Consider the following 26,693-nt stretch of genomic DNA (forward strand, 5'->3'; position numbering starts at 1 on the left):
TATGTAATAATATGTACCTTTATGTTTCAATTATAGACCCTTTTAGGTATAAAAAGTACTTTTTAAAAAGGTACCACCCCAGTGAAAGCTTATGTACCTTTATTTTTGAGAGTGTAGCTTAAAAAAAAGAATCAATCAATCAATTGATCGATCAATCAGCTTAGTCCCTTTATTAATCAGGGGTTACCACAGCGGAATGAACCACCAACTTATCCAGCAAATGTTTTACACAGTGGATGCCCTTTGTGGAGGAAACCGGAGCACCCGGAGGAAACCCACGCCAACATGGGGAGAACATGCAAACTCGACACATAAATGCCAACTTACCAAGCTGAGGCTTGAACCAGTGACTATCTTGCTGTGCAGCAACAGAATCAATCAATCAATTTTAACAAAAGGAATATGTTTTAATTTTCTAAATCAAATAAGCTAAAAAGTTTAACTTAATTGATTGCTTTTAGTGTAAATTACTAATCTTTATCTTACAACTGATTTACATCTTTGTGTTTTATGCTTACTTAAAATTTGCATATTGTACACAACAGGGCCGGAGTGGGACTCCTTTTCAGCCCTGGAGTTTCAAGCCTCAGACCGGCCCACCTCAGTTCATGACTGACTATATTAAAATAAGGTCATTTCCGAATCAGTTTCTAATGACACTATCACGTCTTTTTTTTTGAGAAAACAGCTGTTTTAGAACTTCAAATGTTCAACAACCCTAACAGTATTATATGTCTTAACAATAAAAATGAAAAAAAATAAATTACTTAGACGGAGATCGAACCCGGGTCAGCGGCGTCTTAAATTAACGTGCTATCCACTGAACCATAACAGTTAGTGAATCAACAGTGACTCATCTTAGTTATATCATCATCAACTTTGCAGGCTGCATCTTGCTTTCTGAGCAGCGAGAAAATAGATAAAGAGTAGAGCTGCGGTAAAATAATGAATAAAAAGGCTGTGGTCAAGTAAATAAATAAATTTAAAAATTGTGGCTGCTGAGAGCAACAGATTCTGGAGCTAGGGATACCGGCCCTCGCGGCCAAAAAACGGACCGGCCCACCGGGAATTCTCCCTGTCCTCCCGATTAGCCAATCTGGGCCTGGTACACAACTATTGCGAAGTGAGTGGGGAGTTAAAAAATGTATTCAATCTAAGTATATAGCAAACATGTCAAAGCACATTTCACCTTTTTATTCAATCTTTGCTTAAAAAAGAATTGACACTATAATGACATCAGCAAAATGAGCCGCAAATGAGCTGCTAAGATCACAGCTGAGAGATTGGAGCTTCAGGGACTTATCAGATTCCACATGTTGTATACTGCAAATCTAGGTAGATCTAGGCACCGCACACTGCGTACAGTACATCCAGCATTCCTCCTAGTATGGGCTTTATGGCAGAGTGTCATTCCAAATAAACTGAGAGTTAGATTCAGCAGTCAGAGTAGATGATAGAAAAAAAACTTTAGACTGACAGTGAAAAGCAACAGCAAACCCGAAACCAAGCTGCCCGCAGTGCAGACTCAGGACTGATGGCTTTGTTTTCCTGTGATTTGTTTCTCAAAGACTTATTGCCGCAGATTATCAATAATGACATGCAAGATTCATTTGTTTTTTTAAACCACCTTGATCTTAATATGGTTGCAATGAGTAAATAAGCTTATTAAAAGTACGTCCACCATATGAAGCAAATAAATCTACAAAGAAACACAGGCTAATGTAACCAGTCATTATCTGCAAATAAAAACTGCTTATCATTTCAAACATGTCACAGTCACGTGACTCACATTTTCTCTAGGACCTTGTAGAGAGCGGTTTCCATTTATTCATCGAGCAACCTGTGATTAATATCATGCGGTTAGCTATTCCTATCATTACCATGTATAAACTGTCAAAATACTTAAAGGGGGCCATTCTGAATTTCACTTATAATGTTTCTTATGCAGAAAAAAACAGCTATAATTGTGCATTTTACAGCCTCTCTGTGATCCGTGGACTATTTTGGCCTGCTGGATCTTTTACATTTCCATATGTAATTGAGGTCTTTTATGATTTGGTAACCTTATGTTTGACACTATCAGGATGGGCTAGGAAGTATGAATGGATGATTTACCCCAAAATGGAATGTCTATCATGTTTTTTCACACTTGTATCACTCCAAATGTGTATCACTTTCAGTTATTTGTAGAACACATTAAAAAATAATAAATAAATAAATAACTGAAGCCTTTCCATAAAATAAACCCATTTACTGAACTCATTTGACAAAAAAGCTACAGGTTTTTCAGTTTCAATACATGTATGTACTGAATAAATACAGTGTTGTTTCAGCCACAGAACATGTCTAACTTAATTTAAAGCTTATTGTTTTATATTTCTTTATTTAAAAGAAATGATATCCACCTTTAAACCCAAAACTTGACCTTTTAGTCTGTGCTGTTTCACTTAAATGTTGCTTAAAGTGCCTTAAAACACACAAAATGTGTTGCAATTGTCTCCAATGAAATGAGAATGAAGAGGGGTGGACATATGAAGCAGCGAATTGCCCACTTTTAAAATATCTAATAGCATTGTGTTTATAACATTGGCCAGAGTTGAGATTAATAAAGCAGCATCTGACAGATTATAACAGTCACAGTTTATCAGTAAAGCTGAAATTAATCTAGTCATTAATCTGCCCCCATTGTTGTAAAAGACAGCATTCTGTGTAGAATTTAAATGGGTCCGATACATTTAGTGATATGTGGTTACACTTAGGATGTGGTTGCAATCAGGTCTATGGTCTGTTACTAACATCTATAAACGATTTGCAATCGACCAACCAACCAACCAATCAACCGACCTAGCACCCGACCAATTGACCGACTGACCAACTGATCAACCTACCGACCAACTGATCGACCAACCAACCAACCAATCGACTGACCAAGCTATCAACTGACCAACCAATCAACCTACTGACCTTCCAACCAACTAAGCAACCAACCAACCGATCAACCGACAGACCAAACAATCAACCAACCAACCAACCAGCCAATAAATCAACCGACCAACCAACCAATCAAACCGACCAACCAACCAATTAAACTGATCAACCAACCAAGTGACCAACCGACTGACCAACCAACTAACCAAACAATCAACCGACCGACTAACCAATCAACTGACCAACCAATCAACCAACCGACTGACCAAGCTATCAACCGACCATCTAACCAACTAAGCAAACAACCAACCAATCAACCAACCGACCGAACAATCAATCAACCAACCAACCAGCCAATAAATCAACCGACCAACCAACCAATCAAACGGACCAACCAACCAAGTGACCAACTGACTGACCAACCAACAAACCAACCAATCAACAGACCGACTAACCAACCAACTGACCAACCAACGAACCAAGCAACTAACCAACCAATCAATCGACCTACCGACCAATCAATCAACTAACTAGCCAACCAATCAACCGACCAACCGACCAACCAATCAAACCGACCAACCAACCAAGTGACTAACCAATTGACCAACCAACAAACCAAACAATCAACCGACCGACTAACCAATCAACTGACCAACCAATCAACCAACCGACTGACCAAGCTATCAACCGACCAACCAATCAACCAACCGACCATCCAACCAACTAAGCAACCAACCAACTGATCAACCGACCGACCGAACAATCAATCAACCAACCAACCAGCCAATAAATCAACCGACCAACCAACCAATCAAACCGACCAACCAACCAATCAAACCGACCAACCAACCAAGTGACCAACCAACAAACCAACCAATCAACAGAACGACTAACCAATCAACTGACCAACCAATCAACCAACTGACCAACCAAGCAACTAACCAACCAATCAATTGACCTACCGACCAATCAATCAACTAACCAGCCAACCAATCAACCGACCAACCAATCAACCGACCAACCAATCAACCAACCAACCAACCAACCAACCAACCAACCAACCGACTGACTGACCAACTGACCAACCAATTGACCAACCAATCAACCAACAGACCAACCATATATAGCCTATAGTGTCATCTTTAGTGACATCACTGCTGCATGAACATCATTCTTCATTCACCCAAATGGATCTTTATCCCCTTCAGTATTAGACATTTACCATATAAATAATAGTAATTGTGGGTGTCACGGTTGCGCAGTGGGTAGCACAATCGCCTCACAGCAAAAAGGTTGCTGGTTCGAGCCTCGGCTAGGCCAGTAGGCATTTTTGTGTGGAGTTTGTATGTTTTTCCTGTGTTGAGCTAAATTGGCCGTAGTGTATGTGTGTGAATGCAAGTGTGTATGGGTGTTTCCTAGTGCTGGAAAGCCATCTGCTGCGTAAAACATATGTTGGATAAGTTGGCGGTTGGTGACCCCTGATTAATAAAAAGACAAAGGCGAAAAGAAAACGAATGAATAAAAGTAATTGTTAAAACAAATGACGATTTTAGCCACAGCTCAGAAACTTCATACTTTAGAAGCAACAGCTGAAACAGACTGTTTTTATCCTTAAGTAAATTTGAACTATAATTGAATGTAAACCACTGTTTAATAAAAAGGAAGCAGTTTAATAATTCCCCTTCTGCTCCTACTGAAACTGCAAAAACATTGTTGATCATTTTCACAAAAAAGGAAATTTGAACCAACATCTACAAAACGATGACAGATCATCGTGTCTATATCACTATATAACAACTGAATAGGTGTTTGCATGTGAATGTGGATCTCATGTTGATGAGATCCTGTTGATGACATAAATTTTGTCAGCCCAATCTTGAAAGAAAATGTAACTATTTTATGTATTATCAAAAAAAAATCTTTATACGATTTCATTCATTTGAAAACAAACCATTTTTTAAATATTTATTTTTGACATTTTTTCCTTTATTTGAAAGGACAGTAGGTTGACAGGATGTAAAGTGGGAAAGAAAGGGGAGTAGGATCGAAAAAGGACCACCAACTTGGGACGCCTAGAACGCTGCTGCACCACTTGTTGGTGCACTAACCACTGGGCTATCGCACCAATGACTATGTTTACAAGGTTATCAGTAATCAAGTTATTTGCCTTGATCTAAATAAGACAAAAATATGATTAAGGTGTTAACATGAGTTGCTTTTTGAATGTTCTTTTCATGATCTTGTTTTACATGTTACAGCACATAATTCAAATAATGCTATTACATCATCACTCTATCCACATTTCCTCCAGAATGTCATGTAATTTCAGGTGTTTTATTCTTAATTTTTCGACTTTAAATGCAGTTTGGCACTTTCACTTTCGTTCAGGAACATTTCATGCATGCCTCTCCGTGACAAACGAGATATTGGATGCGAGTATGAACTGCTGGAACAGTGTAGTATTAATGAAATTTGATATTGGACATTGTAAGGGGACAAAACCTTGGTATTTCGTGATGCGGGAATAGAGGAAGAATAGTGTCAAAGAGCCTTGTGTGTAGACTAACCTGACATAAAAATAAGCGAAAATCCTACATGATGGTAATAGTTTGATTGCTGTGTTTACATGTCTGTACCGCACTTCAATAATGTGAATAAAATCGACATACTCCACAATATCGTTTTCTGTTCATTTTGATTATGGCCTTAAATTAATAAATTAATCAAAAGTCGCTGTTTAAATAATCAGAGTATTGTCTTAATCATTTTAAAATCTGATTATTTTTGTCCATGTAAACATACATATTGAAAACATACAATTTTGCTAAAAAAAAACACCCCTAACTCTATTCCTCATTGGTAGATGAGCAAATTGCACTAAAATCCCCAAATGGGTTCATACAGATGAATACAATCTAGCCACTAAAAGTTACGAATCATCGTAAAATTGCGTTGTTTACGCAGCTCCATAAATAATCCAAAAGAAGAAGGGGAGCCACAAAAAAAAAAATCCATGATATTTCCCATGATATTTTCCCAAAATCAACTAGTTTACTCGTTTCAGTCTCCAGGAAAACACAATATCCACACGGCGTGTTTTGCGCAGCCATGTTGGAGCAGAGGAAAGGTGAAAAGATTACAAAAGGAATAGGAATCAGCAACCGACCTGTTCCCGGATACAGCTGTGAAGAAGTCAGCTGTAAAAAAACAGCCCAACACAAGCTGATTTCTAACCCATAGACTTAAGACCCCATTAGTGCCACCTCAGTACCTCTAATCTTCCTCTCTCTCTTCTCTCATCCCTCCTTCCTTCACTCCCTCCCTTCTGCCCTCCCTCGATTAAACAGTATTAAAGGCAGGAACGACGAAAACGGAGGGGGGAAAGGGAGGGATCTCATTAGGAGGAGTTTTTCTCTTCACGCTGCACAGCACTGGACGTCATCCAAGAGCGGCTTTACACATATGCTCACACACACACACACACACACACACCTAAAGGGCTGGGAGACACGGTGCATGACATCTCCTTAGCCTCCTCGTACGATGTCAAATACAGAGTGTGGGCTTGCATGTGTGTTAGTGTGTGTGTGCGTTTTCTCCGGGGGAAGATGTTTTAGTGCAAGAGCAAGCCTGTTTTTCCCTGGAGATGAAGTACCTGCCAGACAACAGCATCTTCACTGGAGCACAGCCTGCCAGACAAGGGCATAACACACACCCACAAATACACACATGCTAGAATACACACACACACACACACAGACATACATATGCGTTTATACTTATGAGCACACACAGTGAAAAGTCATATTCCAAAGAGCCGTCTTGGCAGAGATATAATTGTCGCTTGTGGAAAAGTTAACCAATCGGCAGAAGGGAAAATTGCCGCTGCTTGCAAACTTTCAGATTTTGCAAGAAGAAAACAGCAATTTGTGGCAAAAGTTACACATGCTTCCAGAGGTAAAAAGTGCTCTACATTGCAAAATTAATCAATTTTCAGAATAAAAATTGGCAAAGTTTACCATTCGGCAGCCAGAATATTGATATTTCTGGCAAAGTTAGCCATGTCACAGAAAGAAAAGTACCCTTTACAATCTTTTTTACAAACAAAATTTGTGTTTGTGTGCAAAGTTAACCATATTATCGAGGGTAAATTAGCATTTAAGAATAAGTTTTGAAGCTAACAATTCAACCCAGGCTCATTCTGAAAATGTCCCCCAATATACATTTCTGAAAGAAAAAAAACTGCTAATTTATGGATATTTTTCACAGTGAACACACTATCAATACTTGCTCAAAGTTGTAATAAATGTGACACTTAGTGTTCTAAGTTTGAATATATTAACGAGAAAACTCCAATTCATAGAAAGTTAAATTCACAAAAATTTGGTGCTTGTGGGCAAGTTAACCATTTTGTAAAAGTGAATTATTATGTGAAGTAAAGTAATTCTTTTAAATAGGAAATAAAACTTATAGTAACAGGTGACAAAGTTGACTATTAGTGTCATAAATAACTAGTTTGAATAAGGAAATCTATCAAATTAACAAAAAATACAATTTATTCATGTGATAACCATTTTGACCCTTAAAGATCCTGTGAAGTGCTTTGAGAAGTGCATTTATATTCTATGATTGACGTCATCCAAATAAAAGAAACATAAAGAGAGGGTCAGACATAGAGTACCTTTAAAAAAACAGCCGATAGTGTTTTGTGTTTACCACAGTTCTGCAGTGATCAAATGAAAAGCAAATAATGAGTGTCTTGAAGGGGACGGAGCAGATACTAGAGAGATATCCTTAAAACGAACATACTGATACTAACGTCTAAAAAAAACGTCATTTTATTTTCAATTTAAACCATTGTAGAAAAGTTATCCACTCAATGAAGCTAACTATTACCAAAGTTTCTTTAGGGCCATTCGCTTCACTAGGGGCCATCTTTGAAACGCCTTTCAAACACATCAAATTCTCCAGAACTGTTTGCCAAGCTTACATGATTATTTAACATATTTGGAACCACCAATAAAATTAAACAACAACTGTCTCATAAGTTTTGTTTTTAATTTTCAAATTAAACAAAATCAGCATATTTTCAGATTCCAGATTTCCAAGCTAATGCGCACTGGAAAGAAACGAGATCATGACACCAACCTCATTCATGGCTATTCTACACATTATCATCCTCTAGATAAAGATTGTCAGATCGCGCTGCTCTTCTCAAGTAATTCACAACTTGGTCTTGATGGTGAATCTCCTCTAGAAATAACAGTGACTCTTTGTTTACAAGTTTGTGAGCGTTTGAGTAGTTGATGTCATGTGATGTGCGTTTGACAGGACTGACTGTACCTCACGTTCATTTCATACAGATTATAGAATCCCAAAATCTTTGTTTTCAAGTGTAGTTGGTGCGAGTGTTGGTTTCAACTGTCTGGTCCGAGCTTCTCCCCTTTGTTTAGCGATTGAAGATTGGCTTCTGTACTAGTAGGCGGGGCTTAATTAGCCATAATAAACGTTACACTTTTCCCCATTCAAAACTATACGAGTGACACATCTTGCGTATTCTATAGTCTTTACTATTACTTTACACTCACCTGTCCTTCTACGATCCATTTGGAGATTTCGGTTTTGCCGTCACTGCCAGGGCTGAACTGAATGGTGACAGAGCGAGGACTGATGTTGGAGATGACCAGATTAGAGGGCGCACCAGGAAGCTCTATTCACCAAACACAACAAAACACATTCATGTAAGTCATTTCCACATTTTCTGTCTGTTTGCTCCATCCCGTGTCTTCATTATCCTTCAAAAGAAAAAACTCCAGTAAATGGGCCCATAACTCACTTCAGAGTCAATTAGGTTTTGTGTACAGCAGTGCTCATTGTGTTTGGGCATATGATTAATTGGTAATTAAATGGATTGATAATGATATTTGGGTGGCTCATTCAACAGTAGATAAAGCTCGTTCTCTCCTGACTCCACAGCATATCAGTGGGAGATAATGAGTGTAGCTTGGCTTTTGGTCATCATCATTTATTTCATGTTCTCTCTAACACACACACACGCTCACAAACGGCGGCCCCAAGAGCATCATACTGACTCTGTGTGATGTATTACAGTCTTACTGACTGTGTCTCGGATTGCTGGTCTATGTGAAATATGCGCCCCACTGCGGCATCCAGTTTCATGTGCCGAATTTCCTTTAGAGTTTGAACACGGCAACTATCACCGATCCCAAAGGGAGAATTTGATGCATTAAAGTGATGCTAGTGCTGAAGTGTGTGTTTGTTTGAGAGTGCGGGCACCTGGAGGCAGTCCTGTTGAGATGGTGGATGAGGTGGAAGCCCCGACTCCAGCTTGTGTTACTGCTGCCACCTGTAGAGCGTACGTGGTGAGAGAAGTCAACCCGGTCACTTTGTACGCCAGCGTCGAGTTGGACAGAGTCTGAGATACGAGCGTTTCATTCTGACCAGCCTCCTGCCAGCTCAAGACGTAACCTATGGAGAGGCGAAAATTAGAAAAGGGGATATTGCGTTCTTTTTCATTGGCTAATTTGAAGCACTTTTTAGGGTCCTCTACATGCATCTTATTAGAAATTTGTCATTTCCATCACTAGTTTTTCATGCGATACATAAAGGTGCTGCAAGTATGTTTTTGACTTCAGTTTTAAAAATAGCACCATCTCAGTCATGAAGGCTGCCTCAATGTATGTAATTGCAACATAAGTCTGTTTCAATCTTATTGTGAAGCAAATATTTTCAAAGTTTACAGCAAAATTAAATCTGAAATGCAAATTAGGGGCATTTCCATTAAGCTAGAGTGGTTCACTGTATAGTATTGATAATATAGCAACCAACAGTAAACAAGTCAAGCTTAATGGAGGAAGCTGAATAGTCACATAGATGTTCGCTATGGCAGATATTAATCAGCAAATGCTGTTCTTTCGTCTATTACTCGCACTTACCCTCTTTGTCCAAAACTACAGTTGAAGTCAAAATCATTAGCCCCCTTAATTATTTTTTCCCCCATTTTTTCAGCACATTTCTAAACATAATAGTTTTAATAACAAATTTCTAATAACTGATTTATTTTATTTTTGCCATGATGACAGTGAAAAATGTTTTAGTAGACATTCATTCTTCTATACAGCTTAAAGTGGCAAAAGTTTGGACCAAGTCCAAAACAAAACTATTTTTTTTTGCGAATTAAGGAATTTCTATTAGAAATTTGTCATTTCCATCCCTCTTTTTTATGCGATACTTAAAGGTTCTGCATGTAGTTTTTTGACTTGAGTTTATAAAAATTACATAATTTCAGTCATAAAGGATGCCTTAATGTATGTAATTACAACCCAAGCAGGTTTCTATCTTATTGTGAAGTAAATATTTTTAAACTTCACAAGAAAAATAAAATCTGAAATGTGAATTAGGTGCATTTCCATTAAGTTAGAGTGGTTCTCTGTAGTATTGGTAACCTAGCAACCAACAGTTGACAAGTCAAGCATAATGGAGACAGCTGAATAGTCCTGCAAGTATAATGTTTGCTATGTCAGATATTATTCAGCAAATAACTTTCCATCTCCCATTATTCGCATTAACTCTTTTTCGCATAAGTCCAAAACCACTTTAATCAAACAGAAAACATTTTTTTTGCGAATAAGGGGAGTTTTATTAAAAATATGTTGTTTCCATTTTTTGTTTCTTACGCGATACTTAAATGTGCTGCATGAAAGTTTTTGACTTTAAAAAAAATACCATCATTTCAGTCATTAAGACTGCCCCAATGTATGTGAGCATGAATTTTGCATTAACACAGGGTGTTGATAACCCTGCTACAGTAGTTGGGAAGCAACTAACTAAAAGTAGTATCGATAATAATAACTAAACTTTCCAGCAATAGCTGTTATAATGCCAATGACGTTGTTTTTAATCTTGTTCATAAAACCAAAAACTAACAATGTTTTTCAATAAGTGTAAACCTTTTTATATTTGTAAAATACTATTGTGTTCACCTGTTATGATGCCATTCTTGTCTTCTGGTTCCTGCCAGCTGATCCTCAGAGATGTGTCCAGAATCTCAGTGAAGCTCAGTTGAGTCACTGGACCTGGTTCTGCAACACATAAAGGTACACTTGCTGTAGTAATGTTTCAGCAGAGTAGCTAACACTTAAAATGTAAATATTCTATGATTTACGCTTATATATGCATGAAAAAATTGACAAAATAAAAGTCTATCATGGGGTGCATCTTAATCAGCTCCTCGTTCAGTAGTCAATGTCCCACAATGCACTGTGAAAATCAGGGAGCATCGATGCCCACTATGCTTCCCTAACCGAAGCTCTAAAGCTCAAAAGATGATTCACATGAACCAACTCACCAAACATAACCAAGAATTAGAGAGGGTTTCGAGAGAGACATTTTTTTTTATATTTAACCATAAGCAAAACTTGATAGAAAGGTACAGAATCTAGCAAAGAGCAAAGATAATTGATTAATGGCTAAAATGGTGAAACAAATTCAAATGATTTATCTTTAATGAATTACTTTAAAAACTTGAATGTGTAAACCAGGAACTGGTAATTTTAATTTTGTATGTGAGCCAGTTGAATCGGGAACAGAGACAGAAATTAATTCTGAGACAGAAATGAATCAGACTCTCTATTTGCCTGAGGCTGTGGATTAAAGGTAATACTGTAGTAAATAATGTTCAGTTTGCTTCATAACACATCAAAATGTCATCAGGAGCCACAAATAATATTTTTTTTTAACTCTCAAGGAGATGTTAACCTTGACTGCATTTTATAAATCAACACAGTTCTCTCATGAAAGACTACACTTCCAACAACAACAACAACAAAAACAGCAACAACAAATTTCAATGTTCTGCTGAAAAAAATCAAACTAAATTTATTAATAAAATAAATCACAAAAAAGTCATCTATATTTTGAATGCCCTGAAGGTGAGAATTTTTTATTTCTGGGTGAACGATGACCTAAACAGGGCAACTTAGTGTGAAATCAAAATCTCATAGAACTGTCAATAAATACATAGTTATTCAGATGATTCATCTAATACACTTGTTTCCAAAATTTTCCACCTAAAAGCAAAAACCCTAGAATTACACATATAATGAGTCAAATGCAAAAATAACATATCCCTTTTTTATCCATTTATAGCAAAAACATAAATAAAACTACCTTTAAAACCAACAAAACGATTCTTAGCTGTGAAATCTTTATGCTATAGGGCCCAATCATACACCCAGCTCAATAAGGCACAAGATGTGTATGGCACAATTTGTTGCTATTTTCAGACCAGCGCAACAATAATTTTCTTTGTTTAAATACTGTAGCAAATCCTTTCGTGCCACTTTGTAGACTCATGGGTGTTCCGGTCTAAAAAGGAGGTGTGTTAAGGCGCATTGTTGGCATGTTGCTATTTTAAGGAACTGAAATACAGTTGTAGTCAGAATTATTAGCCCCCCTGAATTATTCACCCCCCTGTTTAATTTTTTCCCTAATTTCTGTTTAACAGAAATAATAATTTTTCAACACATTTCTAATCATAATAGTTTTAATAACTCATTTCTAATAACTGATTTATTTTTTCTTTGCCGCGATGACAGTAAATAACATTTTGCTAGATATTTTTCAAGACATTTCTAGACAGCTTAAAGTGACATTTAAATGCTTAACTAGGTTAATTAGGTTATCCAGGCAGGATAGGGTAAATAGGCAAGTTATTGTATACTGATGGTTTGTTCTGTAGACTATCGAAAACACACAAATATCTTTACATAGGACTTTTTAGGAGTTTTTCACACTTAATTTGAAAGGACAGTGGAGGATACAGACAGAAAAGTATTGGGAGCAGAAGAGGGTAAGGGTCGGCAAAGGACCACAAGTTGGAAATTGAACTCGGGTTGCTGTGAGCACCATGGTGCTATATGTCAGCACACTTAACAACTAGACTATTGGCTCCGACAAAAAAAAAAAAAAAAACACAAAAAAAAAAGATTAATTTCTACATAAATATTAAAACTAAAACTATTAAAACTGCCTCCATGCCTCATATCAGGGGACTTTTTTCTGTTTATTCATCCCAATTTGCATTTGTATAATATTATTATTACCAGTATTATTTATTATATGCATGTTTATATTGGTTTTAATAAAAACAAGTTTAGATTTGTCCACCTGTCGGGTTTTGGAGACGTATGCATTACGATATGGGGCATAAGAATAGGACGCGTGTTTTGATATAACTCCACACTTTATTATTATTGTTCATCTGTTTATTTGCTGGAAATTAGAACTGAATATAGAAATAGTTTTGAAACAAACCTTTGCACTTAACAAACAAAATTAGATATGTAGGCTAATGGATGTCTTCAGTGGAGTGTGTACAACACCATTTCCTTATCCATGAAAATTATTTGCCTTCCTTTGAATTTTTTATTGCTTTTTTTTTTTTTACATTTCCCAAATGATATCTAACAGAGCAAGCAATTTTTTTTACAGTATTTCAATTAATATTTTTTCTTCTGTATAAGTCATATTTGTTTTATTTAGGCTAGAATAAAAGCAGTTTTAATAAAAAAAAAAAAGGTCAAAATGATTAATATTAAGCATTTTTTTCAGATTGTCTACAAAATAATTATGTTTAAAAATGTGTTGAAAAAATCTACTTTTGTTTAACAGAAATTAGAGAAAAAACATGGGGCTAATAATTCAGGAGGGCTAATAAATCTGAATCCAACTGTATATGTATGTGTGTGAGTGAAACAGAGCATATTATTTATCCGCCGTTTCTCTGAATGCTTTAAAACCTGCTCATGGTAAAGAATTACCCAGCATCCTTAGCCCACAAGAGCGAAACGCTCAATGAAAAGCATGTCGCAGTGGAACAACTGCATCGCCATTGCAAATAGGCGAAAGCAAATGATGTGTTTGTTGGTAATTACCCTCATGAGTTAGCAGTCATTTAGTGGTTAATCAATCATGCATACACACTCGGCAGGACAATACATCTGACAGGCGAACATGAAAAGCGCAGTGGTTAATGTGTGCGGATGAAGCTTCAATCTCATTAGATCTAACACCGCGTGGCAAAGCCTCATGGCCTGGACTGTCAAGCGGACTTTATCAGAGCGACTCGTCACGCCAGACTGACAGCTTAATCAATCACGTGCTCAGGGAACGTATGAGTCCGTTCATTTTCAATTCAGTTTCTGTGTTTAAGTGTCGCCAGTTCTGACCTGGAGGTCAAGGATTAGCTGGTTAGCAAGGTTTCTCTTTGGTGGACGCTATAAATAGATTATATGAATTTTAAAAAGCATTTGTCTATGTAGAGATGTTTAGAAATAGAGGTTGACTTTAAGCAGTGTTGTTATTTTTAACTAAAACTAAGTTAAAAAAATAAATAAAATACAAACATCAGATAACGCTACAATTAAAACAGGTTAAGTTGAAATTATATAACAATTTTAATAGATTAAATATATTTTAAAAATTATGGATTACAGTGCTTCCCACAGGATTGAAATATACTTGCGGTGGTAAGAAACACCTTTTACGGCACATGGTTACCTACATGCGACAAAAACCTCAAAGATATTTTTAACAATATTTTTATTTATGATGACACTGTTATAAACCCAGGGTTTCTGAAGGTTTCACCAAGTTTAATTTAAGGCATTTTAAGATCATTATAAATGAAATTTTAGACTTAAGCAGCCTTTCCACTGCACACAACATTTGGACACGACTGTCGGAATACGCCCTCTTGTGGCAGTCGCACAGAATGCTCAGTTCTGACGTGCACCATGGGAGAGAAGCTGTTCTCGCAGTGTCTGAAATAAAGGAGTACAAAAGCAAGAGCCTTTATTCTCCATGGTTGAATGAATAAATACTAGAAACTCATAGATAACTAAAAAATTTGGAGGGAATGTGGAGACGACATTAAAATATAATATTTTTATTACTCGTTTATGAATAGAATTTCTTTTTTTAATTTAGACAAAAAATCAAAAAATCAAAAATCAAATAAAAAAATAATGGAAAAACTACTATTTCAAATCTCGTGCGCACGGATCTGCTTGGACAGCACTGAAATACATCACATCCGGTTGGCCAGTTGCATGCGGTCTAGTCGCAGGAGTTCAAATATTTAAACGGATCCGCAGCTCAAATCGGATCCGAATTTTCCGCATGCGGAGATGATCGGAACTCCAAGCAGCTCCCAGACTACTCTCCATTGGAAATGAATGACTTCCAGCCTGTTGCTTGCCGTTTGTTGTGTGCAGTGTAAAAGGAGGCTTTATACTGGGCTAAATGCTGAAGACTTTTTGCTTTTTTTCAAATATCCCAGTTTGAAAAGATTTTTACTTAATATTTAAAAAATGATTTAAATTCAATACAGTACATCCATCCATCCATCCATCCATCCTTCCATCCATCCATCCATCCATCCATACATCCATCCATACATCCATCCATCCATCCATCCATCCAATATGCCACACTTGATGTTTCCTTCCAATGTGTCAAAAGCTTTCGGCAGGTATTTCAGCCCTCTTTGGCTTTACCAAACTTTTATTCACTTGGTTTATAAAAACAACAACAAGAGAAGCTCAATGAAAAGAACACTTACAATACCAAACCGAGTGAATTTCCCTCAAATAATGCTTTCTTTTTTCCGCTCAAATCTTTTTTGGAACAAATAAAAGGCTGAGAGATGAGAAAGCGGGTATGAGTGTGCACCGGTTTGCGCGTCTAACCTGTTTGTGTGATTGAGCTATTCATGGAAAACAAGCTCCTGTGGCTCAACAGTGTGGTGAATACCGCATGCTGTTATCATCTGATGAAAATTACATTGTCTGTTAACAGCTGCACGCGCAGATCCGAGCGTACACAAGCTCTGTGGGACAATCAATAGCGAGCACATGTGCATTGACTAACAGGAGTGATCCTGCTTCAATAATTGCAGGTTAGTCAAGGCTGATTCTCCGCGCCTGTAGCGTGACGTGAAAAAAAAAGCTCTCGGGTGGCCAATATATATTCAGCGCGAAGACTAATCAATGGCGATGTAAAAAGCACAATTACGCGGCAAATTGTGGCGTGCATAGCGAAGGGGCCGAATTTCTGTCGTGCATCGATTTCAGCGGCCGAAATGTCAAGCGAAACAGGCTTGTTTTTGCCGAGAGATCTCTTTCTCAAAGCCTCCTGGACAGTTTTCAAGTAAAGAGCGCGCTGTTAGTCGATTGTCTCCAATTAAACACAGACAGACTGTCTGTACGAGTGTGTGGGTATATTTGGAAGACTGTGAAATATGATTTTACATGTCAGGAGTGCAAGCAAAACATTGCATCCCAGAGGAGACGTTTACTGCTTTAGCGCTTGCTCTTTCGCTGCTCAGGAGACTTAATGGAGCTCTTAGTTGCTTTTTAGCGAAGTATCAAGTCGTTCCTTTCTTAAAACAGACAGCAGAAGCCAATGATATTATGTCTGACAAACAGTAATCACAGAGGTCTCATGCTGCAGATGTGAAAGGAATAGCAAATAACAAAACAAAAATGGGATGGAAATAAATTGACACTGTTTTACTAGCTGTGATCAAAAGATCCAATTAGATTTATGTACAAAACTGGAATACTGTGTAAAACATTTAAGAACAAAGCACCGTTTCCACACAAGTCAAGGTATTAATGACAGGATATATTTAGGAATCCTAAAGGTAATTTCAATACCTTTTTAAGACTTTTTAAAGACCTACTCAGAATATTTTACAACCCAGGCTCATTCTGAAAACGTAGTCTCGTGGACGTTTCTGGAGACTACGAATTATGTAGCTGGAAGTATGTATGGCTGCATTTCATTTCTTAAGCGAAAGCTACTGGCCAGTGTGGCGCCTCTCCTTTTCGCGCTTATTGGCTGACCGATTACCTCCATGTGGAGAGCTTTCCCGCTGCAGCCAGTTTGTCCAGTTAGTTCGTCGTATACGCTGGCGTACTTTAGATGCAGCGAGGAGCTGACTACATTGACGACGACCGGGTTTGAGTCCAGGGAAGAGCGGAAATAAAAATTAAGTCAACAAGTTCATAACAGGGTGAGGATGTGGTAGAATCTGAAAACATGGTAAAAAAAAAAAAATAGACAAGGGCTTTTCTTTTTCTGGACGGCTTTTGTAAATTGTTGGTTGGGTTAAGGGAAGCAAGCAGGCTGGCGGGTTAATCGGTAAAACTGGTTGGGTTTAGGGAAGGAGGAGGGTGGGTCAGCCGATTGGCCGGACGCCCAGTCAAAAATTCAGTCAGTCAGACAGACAGAAGGTCATTTGACAGCAGCCTCTGGTGGGTTTTTGCGCAAACAACACTCAGTAAGAGACATTTAAGATTCGTAAAAGGACACACAGCAGTGTCTCGCAGATTCGCAAAAACAAAAACTGCAAAAATAAGTACCTCTAGGGATGTATTTCGCGGTCTCCAGAAACGTCCATGGGACTACGTATTCAGAATGAGCCTGAGTTGATATTTTAAGACCTCGTCGCCACTTCAAGTTCTAATCAGTATTAAACCTTTAACTTAATAAACAGTATAAATTACACAATTGTTTTTAGCGACAGGCTTCAGCCACTGTTTAAACTCGTCTTTCTCCAACCAGGATATGCAAACGTACATTTTCACATTTCATCCATCTGTTTTGCTTTATGGTTTGGCTACATGTACTAAGAGTAAAATAAATATCTAATAAATACAAATAAATAAATATTTATGCTTTTTTGGAGTCAAACACTTTGGACCACGCTTGATCAAAAGTTAATACCTTGTAAAAACACGATTAACACTTTTTAATACCTTTTAGGGCCTTAGTTTCTCATAACTGATCGATCAACTTTTAATACTTTTTAAGACCCTGCAGACACCCTGAACAAAGTTTTAACCTTGTTGTTGCTAGATCAGATACAGTTGCGGCCAGAAGTTGACAAGTATTATTTAGATAATTTATTAAATTACCTATTTATTGTATTTTATTAACGTCTATCCCTGCCCCAACCTTAAACCCAACCGTCACAATAACGTAATAACAGTAGTTGTACCGAGATTTGTATATGTTATATATTAAACTACCTGACGGTTCATTGTGCTGTGGTGACCCCGGATTAATTAAGGGACTAATCCGAAAAGAAAATGAAAGAATGAAAGAATTAAATTACCCAATAAATAGTATTTTTTAATGCTTACCCCCACACCAAACCCTAAACCCAGCAGTCATAGTATTGTACAAATATTAATTATTGTTATACAGTGTCAAAAAAAATGCTGTTATATTGATGTGCATATTGCAAATCAGACCGGCCATATATCCAATGTAGACTTTATCGTTTAACCTTCTGTTACTGAAACAGTTTCTGAAACCTCTGTTTTAAATATATTACAAAAAGACTAATATTTGCATATGAAAAGTTGCCAGGCTAATCACTTGTTTTAAAGGGATAGTTTACCCAAAAATTTAATTCATTAAAAAGTAACCATTGACTTCTATAGTAAAAAAAATAAATACATAAACATTAATAATCTCATTTTCAAAATAACTTATTATGAATTTGTATTTTGGGGTGAACTATCCCATTAAAACAAGTAAATAATAGTACTTAGGTAATATTTAAAACAAAGGTTTCATTTGTTAACAGCTTAGTTCAACTAAAAGTTAAAAGTCATGATTTTCTCACCCTTTATCGTTCCAAATTCAATAAGCTTGTTTGTCTATGGAACAAATAAAGATATTTTCTCATTAAATATTAAAGATTTTTTTCTGTCCCCCAGTTGAAAGTCACCAGAGCACAACAGTTGGGTTCTGGAAGGAACAAAAGACTCATTAATTTTTCCCACAGGATAATTGATTTTTTTACAATACTGGAAAACCAATAGAAACAGAGCTGTTGGGAACTCTGAGGATGTTAATCGAATGTACAGTATTGGCTGTTGTTGAACCCATCTTTTCACTTTAATTCAACATCAACTTTAAGCCTAGTCCCAGACTAAAATGTAATTCTGAGCTGTTCCACTGACAGATCTTAAATGTATCATCATTCTGTATATGATGGACACCAGTAGGGATTTGTTCTAAGGGATGTAAAAAAATATACTTAAAAATCCAAATAGAACTATATAATTCTGGTTTAGTTTAAGCTCAGATTAGGACCCATGTTTATTTGTGCAGAAAAACTGCCTTACCCATAATACTGTGCAAAATTCCAAAAATCACATCATAAAAGATGGTTAGCTCCTCCCACTTCTTTGAATGACATAATCTAGATGATGTTTCTATTCTCTACATAGACTAAATATACTAATTTAGCAAAAAAACAAACAAAAAAAAAATACTTGAGATATGTATTTTATTATATATACAATTAACAACTTTTATATATCTCTAATTTTGAACGTGATGCAACACTTCATGAGTAAATTTTCCCTTTGTCTTTTTGTCTTTGTCTTTCATATACTTTTTTGCTTCAAATCAATGTTTGTAATGTTATGATCATCAAACTCATTGCTGGTTGGTTCGGTTTATAACTTATTATAACCATTTAGAGAAAAAAAGAATCTTTTAAAAAAATCACTATGTGAATTATTTATGAACAAATGGTTTTGGAGCAGCAGCACAAATGTGCTCCATTCACCCAAAGCTTTAAAACTTTAATAAAATGTTCATAAGATTTCAAAAAATAATAATTCTACAGGAAATAAGTGGTTTAATTCAGGGGCATGGTTGTTTCATAAGATAAACTGATATTAATTCAAGATTTAATAAGCATTGTAGTTGTTGTTTTTCTTCTTAAGGCTATTTATACTACAGGAGTTTTAGGTCTGTTTATCTGGGATGAAAAATCTCTTCTTCTGTTGTTTAGTTCTGTTGTTTGGCCCAGGTTATCAGGTAGCGTGAGGGGTTTGCAAATCGAATGTTAAACTTTACAAATTGTTTGCAGACACATCACGACTGCCTGATAATATCAAACATGTTCGACAGCTATAAAGACAAAGAGAAGCGCTGAGGGGAAATTGTCTTGTCCTGAAGATACCAGATGAGTGTAAAAAGCTGCTAGTATGCTAGCTTACAGATGTAAAAATGACTTGTTCAAATGTCAGGGATGATTGCTCCATGAGATCACATGAAATTACTGATTTCATAATCATGAAAGACTCTATATAAAACAATAGCTAAACAATTAGCATAAACAATATTGCATAAAAATACAGTGCTTAATGGAAGTAGCAAGATACTCCTAAATGCGCATAAAAAAATGTATGTATGTATGATAAACTTTTTGTCAAGAAGAAAAAACTAGCGTAAACTACGATGTATTCCAAAAAAATATTTAGGCCTAAAAATTAAGATTTCCTCAATTTGGATTACATAGTTTTTTTATAATTATACAAATAAACTTTATGTGATTGATATTTGTTAGTGAAACATAAATGGAGCCAATATGAACAAGATTTATGCAATAATATCAATAAAGTACATGTGTTTTAAATGCTTATTATTAATTAGTCTATTGTGTTTAGTATGGAGCTGCGTCAGTTTTGCCCCCGGAAACCAATCTCATAGAATTTAGCTAATTAAATCTGGCTTTTTCTACAGCTAGATATTATATTATATTATATTATATTATATTATATTATATTATATTATATTATATTATATTATATTATATTATATTATATTATATTATATAATATTATATTATATTATATATTATATTATATTTTTTATATTATATTTTTTATATTATTTTTTTATTTTATATTATATTATATTATATTATATTTTTTATATTATTTTTTATATTATATTATATTATATTATATTATATTATATTATATTATATTATATTAATTATATTATATTATATTATATTATATTATATTATATTATATTATATTATATTATATTATATTATATTATATCAGTATAATATATTTATATATTTTAACCGATTAAGTCTAATAGTATTAAAAAATTATGATTGATTCTAAGGAATACGACAACATACAGTACATTGAAAATTGAAAAAAAAAAATTACAAGCTAAAAATCAAAAGTTTACAAACTGTTAATAATAAACTTCATTGTGATTCATTTTTTTGAGTGTGGAAACATTTTTTTAAAAGAAAATCCAGCATGAGCATCAAAAACATAATGTAATTGTATTTTAACAGATAATTTGATAACAAAAATAGGCACAATACACAAACAAGCAGATCGAGCATATTGTAAGACATCTGAAATATCATTTTGGTCTTTCTAAAATCCTTCAACCAAAGTCTGTCATCAAAGTGGTTCAATATTATCACTTCCTTAACTGTCTTTGTTAAATTTTGTCTTCAACTTTGGAGGTGCAAGTAATTTATTATATATAAAAAGGCCCACATTGGTGTCTATAGCAGCAAATTCTACTTTTCTTTTTGATATTTGCTGCCAGTTTATTATGAAATGACGGTTTTGTTTTCTTTGACTCACTGGATGGAAAATGGTGCTTTATTCTTCAACGCTTTATGCAATATTCCAGTTTTGTGAATAAATTTAATTTGCATCTTTGGATGGAAATACAGCTAGTATAAAAAAAAGTGTCAGCATTTTTTTTGAAGATATTTTGGAAAATGTTAGAAACTTGTAACTATTGATTTCCATAGTATCTATTTTTCCTCCTATGGAAGTAAACGATTAGAGGTTTTCAAAATTATTCTAAATATCTTTTTTTGTGATCAGCAAAAAAAAAGGAAATCCATAAAGATTTGGAACCATTTCATGGTGAGTGCATATTAAGTAAATGTGTGAAATATTAATATTTTGTGTGAAATATCCCTTTAATTTTTGCTGGAGTGAACGTGTGTTTTTTTTCATGTACTCACTGTCAACATGTGTCTGGATGAGCTGTGATGTGCTGGCCGGTCCATCTCCAGGAGTGGTGAAGCAAAGCACCGCTGTCTCATACCACGTGAACTTTCTTAAATTGCTAACATAACCATAATGACGTGACCCGTGGAACTCGGGGGCAATGGTCACCATTGTAATGCAATCCGGACAGTGTTCAGGCCACACCAGCAGCTGTAAAAGAGATGCCAAAAAACAATAAGACCAACACAGAATGTTTTTTAACATACACTGCTAGTATTTAAAGCAAAACACAGCAAATAAATATATATTTTTCAGTATAATGCAAAGTTAAATTAAATTAAATTAAAGTACACATTTTAAAAAATATTTGTAGGTTTTTCACCTTTATTATATAGGACAGTAGAGTTGAGATAGGAATACACAGGGATCACAGAAAATTAAACTTGGGTCGACGTGAGCACCTCAGTGCTATGTGTCGGTGCACTTAACCACTAGACTATTGATGTCGACCAAGTACACATTTTTAAAGGCAGTTTTCTTAAAATGTTTTTTTTTTGCTCCTTCACCAAGCACTTAAACAATATTTACATAAACTTTACAGTTTTATTTATATCTGAATTCTGAATGTCCTTACTGAGATATATATCAGATATATATAACTTCATACATAGATTGCCTGATTTTATTCAAGATTTTATTCTACAAAAATTGCCAGTGGCTTATTTAATGAACTACAGAGTTAAAAACATACTCCCAAAATCCTGTTGGTAAAAAACTTTTTTGTCAAACAAACAAACAAACAAACAAACAAACAAACAAACAAACGTTGCATGCTTTGTGTGAAAATGGTCAATATTTTATAAAATTATGTTTTTTTAAACATTAAAATTTAGAAAACACGTAATATAAGGAATGATTGCAATGTTTTAACCGATATAGAAATTTGATACGTGGAATGGAAATCTAATCAAAATACATATATGTCACCAAAGATCATTTGGATGTTACAGCTATTCAAATATTTTTATTGATTTTTAATAGTTTTAATTTTCCCACAACACACATATAGAACAACATATTAACACAGTACATAGCTTAAAACATACTCACATCCTACAAAAGAAAGTAAATAGAAAGGGGAAAATAAATTAAATATAATAAATAAATTCAATTAAAAATAAAAAATGTAAATTAATTTAATTGTGGGAAAACTTTTAATCCCTAAGCATTCAATGTAGGATAGAGAAGGCTACCAAACCTCACAAAAAAAATAAATAAATAAATTGGTGAGCCTTGGATGGAATATTGAAGGTGCTCGGGTTTAAGATATGATAAAACTTCTAATATCCAGTGTTTGTGGGATGGTGGGTTTGCTTTTATCCACCTGAGAAGAATCAGGCGCCAATAATGAAGAGAAGGCAATGATTTCTACATGGTTAGCTTATAGGTGCATTTCTTCTGGAACTACACCAAAAACTGAAGTCAAAGTAGGATCCATATCTTTATAACACCATGTCATAAAGCACGAATCTTCTCAGACTGGTTTCTTGAACAAAACAATGAGTTCACTGTACTCAAATGGCCTCCACAGTCACCAGATCTCAATCCAATAGAGCACCTTTGGGATGTGGTGGAACGAAAGATATGCATCATGGATGTGCAGTCGACAAATCTGCAGCAACTGTGTGATGCTCTTATGTCAATATAGACCAAAATCTCTGAGGAATATTTCCAGTACCTTATTCAATCTATGTTACAAAGGATTAAGGCAGTTCTAAAGGCGAAAGGGGGTCCAACCCGGTACTAGTAGGGTATACCTAATAAAGTGGCCAGTGAGTGTTTTTTTTTTTTTTTGCAATATATGTTCAACATAGTTTTATATACCTGAAATCCTATTATGAAGTTGCATTGTACACCATGCATTTCATTTTAATTTATTGCCATATATCAGATTTCAATGTAATCCATCAACTGGGGAAGGCTGTTGATATTAATTAATGTTTTAGCCTATTCACCTGCAGTGCTTTGCCTAATTACTCTTCCTGTTTATTCAAATTTAAAGCTGCTGCTATTGTCAAGCATCCAGCCAATCAATCATGCGAACACACCCAACAGAAGACAATAAACCTGACAAGCAAGTCACTCCAGTTTTTTAACCCGTGTTACCTTGTAGCCCTGGTTAATGCCGTTGATGAACTGCTGTGGTGGAGGCGTCCAGGTGAACTTGATGGTGGTTGAATTCAGCGCTACAGCCTCCACGTCTTGAGGGGGCGCTGTGGGCACTGCAAAGAGGACATATTTTGCTACTGAAATAGTTTGTATGCTTACAAATATCATTTTGCAAGAGTGTTCAAATCTACTCCTAACTTTAATCAGTGATTGAATGAGGTTAAACCTTTATGCAAAATGATTGGTGAAAGATAAAAAAAGCCCTTAAGCTTGTTTCATTTCTGGATTTTTATACTGGATTTTTATAAGCTAATTTTATTTTCAAATTTCCAATTTAGTTCATGCAATTCACTTATAGCACATGCCTTTGTACTGTGGAGAAAACCGGAGCACCCAGAAGAAATGCACGCCAACACGGGGAGAACATGCAAACTCTACACAGAAATGCCAACTGGCCCAGTCGGGACTCGAACCAGCGATCTTCTTGCTGTAAGACTGTGCTAACCACTGAGCCACCATGCAACCTCACACATATTAAATTAATTTTGATTAACAGTTTGAGGGATAGTGCATCTTACCCACTTTAAAATGCACTATGAGACTTATATCTTACAGTTATCTGAAACTATGAAAAATTGTTATTGACATAATTAGAAATTAAATAAAGGATATAAACAAAGAAAACAAATGTTAACCTGAGAAAAAGCTAATATATATATATATATATATATATATATATATATATAAACAATTAAAATATTACTAAAACTATTTTATAAAATCTTATAACGTTAATATTTATTATAGTCATAAAAGTCAAGTTAAGTTCTAAGCAATGCATTTTATGAATGAATCAGAAATTGATTTAGAGTAGGACATTTTCTAAATGTCTTCATGGAAAAGGATCTTTAATATTTTAATGATTTTAACATTAAATAAAAATCAATCATTTTGACAATCTTATTTCTTTTGCTTTTATGAATAAATTAATAAACATAATATTTCATTTGAAGAAAAAAAAATGCTGTAGGTCCTTAGAAAGCAAAAATGTATGTGAATAATATATATAAAGTAATATAAAAAATACATCAATAAAAGCTAAAAATTTATTTTCTGACAGATTTCTTTACAAGCATCAGTAATAACAACTTCCAAAGATTAGTTTATTTTTAAGATTGTGTTATAGTTTAAATATTTCCACTTAAAAAAAAAAAAAAAAAAAAAAAGAAGAACATGGAATCAATACAAACAATACTAAAACTATATTTTTTAAATCTTTAAAACATTTAAATATAAAACTAATTAGCTATAAAACTGCATCAGTTTCTCAGTGACATTAAAATACAACTAATAAGCGGAATTACATAAACTAAATCGAAGAATTATTTTGTGAAGCAAAAATAATTAGAAAAACAAGACAAAACAAAACAATTTAAATAAATTTAAATAATTTTACTATAAAAAGATGAACAACTTAAATTAAATAAAGGGGAGGGGGTATATATATATATATATATATAAAATAAAATAAAATGTGTTGCAGGATTAGTCTACTAAATTACAGCAACAAAAAAAACAAGTTTCAGAACTATTGTCTTCAAATGACACATTAAACAAAATATTGATGAAGGAACTACATTTATGATTATTAAATTAACCTATACTGCATTTATGGCAACACAGTGGCTCAGTGGCTAGCACTGTCACCTCACAACAAGAAATGTCACTGGTTTGAATCCCTACTGAACCAGCTGGCATTTCTGTGTGAAGTTTGCATGTTCTCCCCGTGTTGGGGTTGGTTTCCCCCACAGTACATGCACTACAGGAGCATCGGATTAACTATATTAGCTGTAGTGTATGATTGTGAATGAATGTATGAGTGTTTTCCAGTACTGGGTTGCAGCTGGAAGGGCATCCACTGTGTAAAACATACGCTAGATAACTTGGTGGTTCATCCCACTGTGGTGACCCCTGATTAATAAAGGGACTAAGCGGTGGGAAAATGAATGAATGCATTTGCCGACATCTATGATAGGATATCTGTCATGACTACCTGAATCCTGCATATAAACACCTACCCAAAGCCCCCATTTCCATCCATTCACACTCTATATTTCCCATTATCATCCACAACACCAGCGATAATCACATACAAACACACACAAACTACAGCTCGTATTCAAAGGCCTTCTTGTAGCCTATCAGAGGCGTACAGCAGGCCTGAGCGGAAAGTGGAAAGAACCAGATCATATTTCCATAAAGACTCAATGCCGCTTACACTTAATGTGCTTAAGATGCCCCTTTAAGGTCAGGCCTGGCGAGTCGAGTACAGATTAGATATCGCTCAATTGGATTGGGCTCTCCGATTCGTCCTGCTGCCCTTTTCATTTCAGACACAATCACACGATGGCACAAGGTTACATTAGTGTGTCCGGATATCTGAAGTGGGACATAAAAGCCGCCCTAAAGCACATGCACTAAAGGGTTTGTCTCTATATATGAGAAAGAGAGTGTTTTACTGTGGACACTGGGTCTCTGTTAATCTCTGTGGGAGTCGTTATAATGATGTTAAATGACATGAATTATAAAATAAAATAAAATAAAATAAAATAAAATAAAATAAAATAAAATAAAATAAAATAAAATAAAATAAAATAAAAAATAAAAAAATAAAAAATATAAACAAAAAACAAAATAAAATAAAAT

General features: G+C 35.1%; 1 protein-coding gene across 17 annotated transcripts in view; it reads right to left on the minus strand.

Annotated features, from left to right (window-relative positions):
• Positions 1–26,693, minus strand: part of sdk1b (sidekick cell adhesion molecule 1b) — a 452,496-nt gene that overhangs the window by 81,546 nt on the left and 344,257 nt on the right. For all 17 annotated transcript variants that reach the window (XM_073949377.1, XM_073949383.1, XM_073949375.1 and 14 more), the window contains 5 exons: positions 23,985–24,100; positions 21,833–22,028; positions 10,932–11,030; positions 9,226–9,417; positions 8,517–8,638 (listed from right to left, as the gene is read on the minus strand). In XM_073949377.1, coding sequence (XP_073805478.1) covers positions 8,517–8,638; positions 9,226–9,417; positions 10,932–11,030; positions 21,833–22,028; positions 23,985–24,100 — 725 coding nt within the window. The remainder of the gene's footprint in view (positions 1–8,516; positions 8,639–9,225; positions 9,418–10,931; positions 11,031–21,832; positions 22,029–23,984; positions 24,101–26,693) is intronic.

The sequence above is a fragment of the Danio rerio genome, chromosome 1 (genome assembly GCF_049306965.1).
Source record: "Danio rerio strain Tuebingen ecotype United States chromosome 1, GRCz12tu, whole genome shotgun sequence".
Lineage (NCBI taxonomy): Eukaryota > Metazoa > Chordata > Actinopteri > Cypriniformes > Danionidae > Danio > Danio rerio.